We start from the raw sequence: 7,867 nt of genomic DNA, 5'->3' as shown, positions 1-7,867 counted from the left end.
GACCTTTAGAGGGCGGCATTTGGTTTATTCACCAGCTGAGGTGAAGAAGTCAAAGAAGAAGAAGAAGAAGATGATGATGAAGATGATGAAGAAGAAGACAACGATGGAATGAAGGTTAGAAGGTTTGATAAATCCAGAGGATGAATGACTCATATTTAATCTGGACAGGTGTAGCAGGAACTCAGGTGGGCGGGGCCAGGTGAACAGGTGTGAGTCAGGAGGGCTGGATCTCAACAAGTCACGATTAACAGACAGCAGGTAAATTTGGACAGTTGTAGTAACTCAGGTGGGAGGGGCCTGAGATCAGGTGTGACTCAGGTGGGAGGGGCCTGAGATCAGGTGTGACTCAGGTGGGAGAGGCAGGTCTTTATTTCTTGCTTGGGTCGACGACGCGGCCCATGAAGAGCACGCCGCTGCTCGTCTGCTGATACATGATGAAGATGAAGGGTCTGTTGATGGTCAGTCGAGGAGGAAGAGTGGAGAACACATTGACTCCGCCCCCTGTGGTCACATCATCACTGGTCTCATCGACGGTCATGATGGATTTTTGATAAACCTGAAACAGACAGGAAACAGCTCGACCAATAAGACTAAACAAAATAAACAGCTGCAACAATTAATTGTAGAATCCATTATTAATCAATATTAAAAATTAATCACCATCTATTTTGATAATTGATTAATCGGTTTGAGGACGTCATCTTTGACTTTGATCAACATATTCTGACATTTTATGGACCAAACAACTGATCAATTAGTGGACAAACTTATTGGCAGGTGGAGCAAAGACGTTAGATCGTGACAGGATCAATTTTTCATCATTTTCAAAAACAAACAATTAATTAATTAATTAATTGAGAAAATGATCAACAGATGCATTATGATGAGATCCAAGCTACAAATCTCTGCTGATAAATCACCTTTCCAGATGTTTTGATGACGAAGATGTGATCAGGGTCGGTTTTTGGGCTCTATGTGAAACTGGTGGAGGGATTCTGAACCGTCCATGACGGTCTAATGGCAGCTGTTTATCATTTAACTGCAGCAGAGTTGTGTACTGTATCGATCGATCGATCGATCCAAAGTTCCTCTGTGGTTCAACATGTATTGATCAGGGAAGTCCGACAATATGTACATCTGTGTGTATTTATTAGTATTTATTAATGTGATATCAGTCAACATCAGTAATATGAGATATTATTATGGGTAACCATGGTAACCGCCATTACCTCTGTGAGTTTGGGTCCTTCAGAGCCCATGTTGATGATGTCAGCGTCGTCCTGGAACACCTGAGTGATGTCAAGAGTCTGCAGGACGTCACGCAGAGAGTACGACTGCTCCAACAGGAAGCGAGGCAGCTGCACCTCCAACTTCCTGTTTACAAAAGAACCACAACAACTAAAACCCTTTACACATCTGGAGACTGACAGGCTGAACTCCACACACCTGGACAGGTGTGACGGCTGAGGGACAAACAACACAGACTTTCTTCATCAAAAACATTTCACAGGGGAAAAAACTGAAAGAAGGATAGAGGAAATGAAGGAAGGGAGGACAGAGAGATGGAGGAGATCAAAGTGAATTCATCTGCAGTCGTTTCAGTTGATATCACCGTTTGCTGCGTGTGACGTGACGGCGCTGAAATAAACAGACGGCGCTGAAATAAACAGACGGCGCTGAAATAAACAGACGGTGCAGGATTTAATTCTGACTTGATAAATTAACATTTAACCTTTGTTTCATTACATTTGATCACATGATCACATCTCCAACATGTCCGCAAGAAGAGATAACAAAGAAATGACAACACTGCTGTCTGCTCTGCAGCACAGCGACGGCTTTCTCTCTCTTTCTCTTTCTTTCTCTTTCTCTCTCTCTCTCTTTCTCTCTCTCTCTTTCTCTCTCTCTCTCTTTCTTTCTCTTTCTTTCTCTTTCTCTCTCTCTTTCTCTCTCTCTCTCTTTCTCTCTCTTTCTCTTTCTTTCTCTTTCTTTCTCTTTCTCTCTCTCTTTCTCTCTCTCTCTCTTTCTCTCTCTCTCTCTTTCTCTTTCTCTCTCTCTTTCTTTCTCTTTCTTTCTCTCTCTTTCTCTTTCTCTCTCTTTCTCTTTCTCCAAGTAAAGAAACAAATAAAGGTAGTTTACTGTTTTTTTCTATGTGACATGTGACTCAAAAAAGACAGAACACAAGAACAAAGATTAAATGACCCAAAACAAAACATAAGTGAAGTGTGCGTCTGTCCACAGGAACATCTGATGTCCCACGTCTCACTCTGTGTTTCATGATGATAGAAGTAGGGTTCCTCTGAAGGGAGTCTGGTGGTTCTGACGAGAACATTATAAGGGCTGTTTGTGGTGAAACAAAACGTACCTCACTCTTCAACATAAAGCTGTGTCTCTGCCGGTGTCCTTTCATCATGTCCAACAATCTGAGCCTGAAACGTGACACAACTGAAGTGTGTGTGTCATGTGTGCTCGCATCATGTGATGCGCTCCAGTGATTAAACAAACAGCACAATCCCTCTGCTTTTATTACACGGTCTGGGTGAATACTCCGTTCTGATTGGCCAGCAGGTGCACATTAAACCATTTAACATGCAGCGTAGTTCGGCTGAAGTTTAATCCCAGTTGAAATTCTTCCTCTACCCATCCTGTAACCATGACAACACTGGAGAGCGCACAGCACTTCTTAACTGGAGGTAATGTGAAGGAGTGAGCAAGTAAACAGCTGATTGGTTCGGTTTTCCTAAACGAGGACGTCCAAACCTGCTCTGAGCGTCAGAACAACAAGTTGAAAAATCTCTCAGACAAGTTTCACCTTCTCCTCCAACCTGTTTTCTCTGGTTCAGATGGATGTGACGTCCTGGACATTTGTGTTTTCCCTGCAGCGTTATGGGTGGGCCTAATGGACCGGGGTCCACTGGCCCACCTTCAATGACTGGGAGGACATAGATTTTTTCAGCTTTTATTTCTAATTATTAACATCAGTATTTTAATACACTGTTAAGACAAAAAAGTTTCCATTTGAAAAAAGCTGTTTCACATGTGAGGTCTGGACCAATCACAGCGTCGTCGTCGCCCCAGACATGGACATACTGTCACACACGCACGTCACACTATGGCGGTTGTTCATCAGAAGTGATGACCTGATCATTGTTGTATTTTATACCTGCAGATGCATTTTTCATCAGAACTAGAACGTCTATAAAATGTAGGTCGAGTTGAATGTTGCTGCCTTCAGATTATCTTCACAGCAGAGACACTTTAGTTTCTGAATAAACGGCGCAGAGCAGCGAGATCTCGTCAAAACTTCTGATCGCTCCGTTTCTCTTCTCCTTTAAAGAGTAATCCAGACAGATCAAATGAAAATGCATTGAAAGGAAATAAAATGTCAGTTTTCTTAACGAGCTGATGTATTAATCTACTTGATCCAGAGTGAAAATATCAGTAAGGAGATATTCTGTGTCACTTCAAACAAATACAAACTGCTGTGGTGAAATAATAAACCGTCTTGATACTGAAACTGTTTATTATAAGATTTTAAAAGTGTCATAATCAAGTGGAAGTGCTGGTCGTCCTCCACAGCATGATAACGTCTTTTATGCCAAAGTGGGACTAACAGTGTTCACTTTTGTAATTAAAAGGCACCAAAACTTACTGTGGCTCATCCTGATTTAACTACACAGAAACACAGCCGACCGAAGAAAATTACATTAGTTACAAATAAATTATTGATTCGTTGGTCTCAACTTCGTTCGTATGTGTGGACAGCTGTTCCCTCGCCATGTTACTCGTTATCAACCGCAGCCAGCAGCTGAGTTTGTTGTGAAAGGAAAGACGATTATTTGTTGTCATGACAACAGGAAGGATTCATAACTTAACTAATTCTGAGTGAAGAAACTTTGACCAAAAAATCTAAGAATGTTTTTATTTCATACTGTTGGTTAATGACCAGGATGGAAAAAGACGGACAAGAGGTCAGTCCGCCTCCAACAAACACTGACTCGCTAACAAACACCGACTCGCTAACAAACACTGACTCGCTAACAAACACCGACTCATTAACAAACACTGACTCGTTAACAAACACCGACTCGCTAACAAACACCGACTCCTTAACAAACACCGACTCCTTAACAAACACCGACTCAATAACAAACACCGACTCGCTAACAAACACTGACTCGCTAACAAACACCGACTCATTAACAAACACTGACTCGTTAACAAACACTGACTCGCTAACAAACACTGACTCGCTAACAAACACTGACTCGCTAACAAACACTGACTCGCTAACAAACACCGACTCATTAACAAACACCGACTCAATAACAAACACTGACTCGTTAACTTACACCGACTCATTAACAAACACTGACTCGTTAACTTACACCGACTCATTAACAAACACCGACTCATTAACAAACACCGACTCGCTAACAAACACCGACTCAATAACAAACACTGACTCAATAACAAACACTGACTCGTTAACTTACACCGACTCATTAACAAACACCGACTCCTTAACAAACACTGACTCGATAATGAACACGAATCATTAACATACACCGACTCGTTAACAAACACCGACTCGTTAACAAACACCGACTCGTTAACAAACACCGACTCGATAGATGAGATTAAATGAAGTGTCATGATGTAACAACACTTCACAAGATGTAAGAAGATGTAACTTGACACAACATGACATAACATGACATAACATGACATAACATGACATAACATGACGTAGCATGACGTAATATTATGTAACCAGACTTCACCAGACTTTATGTGACGAGGGGAAAAATGAAACAAAACAGGACAGAAGGACAGACCGACGAGACAGAGGAAGGATGGAAGTGAGGGAGGAGATAAGGAGGTAGGACAGGAAACAGACAAAGAAATTAAAGGTGTCTCACGTCTTCTTCAGCTGTCCAATCCAGGCCCTGATCTTCTCTCCCGTCACCTCCTCTTCAACATTCGTGATGTCCACGTCTTCATCAGGCAGAACAACCAACATGGCCGTCCCGTCCGCCATCGGCAACTTCAACACGCCGACCTTCAGCGAGCGGTCGTATGCCAGGAAGTATTTATCAGCCCGGAACATCATGGGAACCATGACGACATGGTACTTGTCCACGTAGAACCTTTCATCTTGAGTGAAGGACGAGTTAAAGGGCGGACTGAACCGCGCTGAAAGAGAATTTAAACAGAAAAACATTTATCTCAGAAACTTCACTACAAAAAATCTTTAGATATATTAAGACATTCTCAAAAAATTAACTTACTCTTGGATAACCCCTCCCTCTGACAGATAAACCCCTCCGTCTGACAGATAACCCCTCCCTCTGACAGATAAACTCCTCCCTCTGACAGATAAACTCCTCCCTCTGACAGATAAACTCCTCCCTCTGACAGATAAACCCCTCCGTCTGACAGATAAACTCCTCCCTCTGACAGATAAACTCCTCCCTCTGACAGATAAACTCCTCCCTCTGACAGATAAACTCCTCCCTCTGACAGATAAACTCCTCCCTCTGACAAATAACTCCTCCCTCTGACAGATAACCCCTCCCTCTGACAGATAACCCCTCCCTCTGACAGATAACCCCTCCCTCTGACAGATAACCCCTCCCTCTGACAGATAACCCCTCCCTCTGACAGATAAACCCCTCCCTCTGACAGATAACCCCACCTCCTGACCAATAACCCCTCCCTATGACCAATAACTCCTCCCTCTGACAGATAACCCCTCCCTCTGACAGATAACCCCACCTCCTGACAGATAACCCCGCCCTCTGACAGATAACCCCGCCCTCTGACAGATAAACCCCTCCTCCTGACAGGAGATACGTACTGCGGTAGGAGGCAGCAGTGACGAGCAGCAGCTGGGTCAGTGGGTCCATGTTGGTGACCAGTTCCTGGACCTGGTCTCCAGTCTGGTCTCGCGCCCAGCGGTTGATGGTGTCGGTGGCAGTCTGCAGCGTCCTGTACTCCACACTCTGAGTATTCCCTCCAAACTTGGTCTGAACCAGGTCCTGGAACGATGATGTCACCTCGAAGCTTGTGGAGGGAAAGATGGCCGCGCCCTCCTTCAGGTTCATGGCCACGCCCTCCTGCAGGACCTGGGTCCTAAGACTCTGGAACAGATCTGTGACCAGCAGAGACAGAGCTTTCAAAACCAATGTTAAGCTAACATTCAGCAAACATTAAGCTAACATTAGCTTAATGTTAGCTTAATGTTGGTTCACATTAAGCTAATGTTAAGGTAACATTAAGATCATGTTGACTTGACATTAGGCTGACATTAGGCTGACATTAGGCTAACATTAGGCTAACATTAGGCTAACATTAGGCTAACATTTAGCCCTACCTGGGAGGGCCTGGGGGTCCAGTCCACTCAGAGAGAGTCCCTGCAGCAGCTGCTCCTGCGTTGGCCCTGCGGTGGAGGTCAGCAGAGCGGTCAGAGCGCTGGACAGTGTGAATGCAGACAGGAAGACGTTGTTGTCGGTGCGGCTGGCGACAGATCGGTACAGCCGAGCGGCAAAGTCCGCGTTTCTATTGGTCAGATCCTGCAGGGAGGGGTCGAGGGTCTGAGAGGAGACCAGAGTCAGCAGGACGAGGCCGACCAATGAGAGACCGGCAGTGGGAGTCATGGTGACGGACAGACAGCGCCCTCTGCTGGAAGAGACGATTATTATGATTATTATTAATGATTATATTCCAATACCTTATCAAAGGACCTTGTTTTCCTCGAGTGTTTCCCAGACCGGAGCCTTTATGGAAGAGATGCTGAAAGTGTATTAATCAATGATGCACACATCGATTGAACATTACAAATGTTGCCATAATAATTTCACTTCAGTCTAATATTATATTATTGATGAGGCTACACCTATTAAAGATCATCTGCTGATCAGTTCACATATGGTTATTTTTAAAAACAGCGTTTTAACACCAAATGTTTTGACACCGTTTCCATGTTAACACACCTGAAGCACATCAGTAAGAAAATAACTTACATCCTGTTATAAACATGAAGAAGACTGATGATGATGATGATGATGATGATGACTGCGACTCACTGAATCCTGTCAGGTGACGCTGATTTGAATCAAACATTGATCACCACACAAACTCATCCTCTAATCTTTAAAACGTGGGCAACATGAAAAGACGAGGAATGAATTAAAGAACATCATTTCAATGTTAATTAACTTTATAATAAAATAATATAAACAGTTCAGACCTGCAGCTTCATGAAATGTCTCTGATCATCAAAGACACATTTTACAATCTTCATATTTTAAACCAACAAAATCAAATAATTTGGTTTTTTTAAAGTCAAGACATTGAACTGAAACAGATGTTCTGTTAGTGTTCATAGGACAGACAGACAGGCAGAGAGACAGACAGACAGGCAGAGAGACAGACAGACAGGCAGAGAGACAGACAGACAGGCAGAGAGACAGACAGGCAGACAGACAGGCAGAGAGACAGACAGACAGACAGACAGGCAGAGAGACAGACAGACAGAGAGACAGACAGACAGACAGACAGGCAGACAGGCAGAGAGAAAGACAGACAGACAGACAGGCAGAGAGACAGACAGGCAGACAGACAGGCAGAGAGACAGACAGAGAGACAGACAGGCAGAGAGACAGACAGACAGGCAGACAGGCAGACAGACAGGCAGAGAGAGAGGGAGACAGACAGACAGGCAGACAGACAGACAGACAGACAGACAGGCAGACAGACAGGCAGACAGGCAGAGAGAAAGACAGACAGACAGACAGACAGACAGACAGACAGACAGACAGGCAGAGAGAAAGACAGACAGGCAGACAGACAGGCAGAGAGACAG

General features: G+C 43.9%; 1 protein-coding gene across 2 annotated transcripts in view; it reads right to left on the bottom strand.

Moving 5' to 3' along the window:
• Positions 1-73: 73 nt before the first annotated feature.
• serpina10a (serpin peptidase inhibitor, clade A (alpha-1 antiproteinase, antitrypsin), member 10a) overlaps positions 74-7,867 on the bottom strand; it is a 9,804-nt gene continuing 2,010 nt past the window's right edge. Inside the window, exons 2-6 of one of the 2 annotated variants that reach the window (XM_084714278.1) lie at positions 6,377-6,684; positions 5,861-6,154; positions 4,923-5,196; positions 1,230-1,374; positions 74-556 (exon numbers count right to left, since the gene is read on the bottom strand). In XM_084714278.1, coding sequence (XP_084570404.1) covers positions 368-556; positions 1,230-1,374; positions 4,923-5,196; positions 5,861-6,154; positions 6,377-6,659 — 1,185 coding nt within the window. In that variant the 5' untranslated portion in view covers positions 6,660-6,684 and the 3' untranslated portion in view covers positions 74-367. The remainder of the gene's footprint in view (positions 557-1,229; positions 1,375-4,922; positions 5,197-5,860; positions 6,155-6,376; positions 6,685-7,867) is intronic. The other variant, XM_084714279.1, reaches the window with a different exon arrangement.

Source organism: Lutjanus erythropterus, unplaced genomic scaffold (assembly GCF_056507025.1).
Source record: "Lutjanus erythropterus isolate fLutEry1 unplaced genomic scaffold, fLutEry1.hap2 Scaffold_176, whole genome shotgun sequence".
In the NCBI taxonomy this organism is placed as follows: domain Eukaryota; kingdom Metazoa; phylum Chordata; class Actinopteri; order Lutjaniformes; family Lutjanidae; genus Lutjanus; species Lutjanus erythropterus.
Note: the sequence above shows the minus strand (reverse complement) of the source record. Positions and strands in the feature narration are given on the sequence as shown.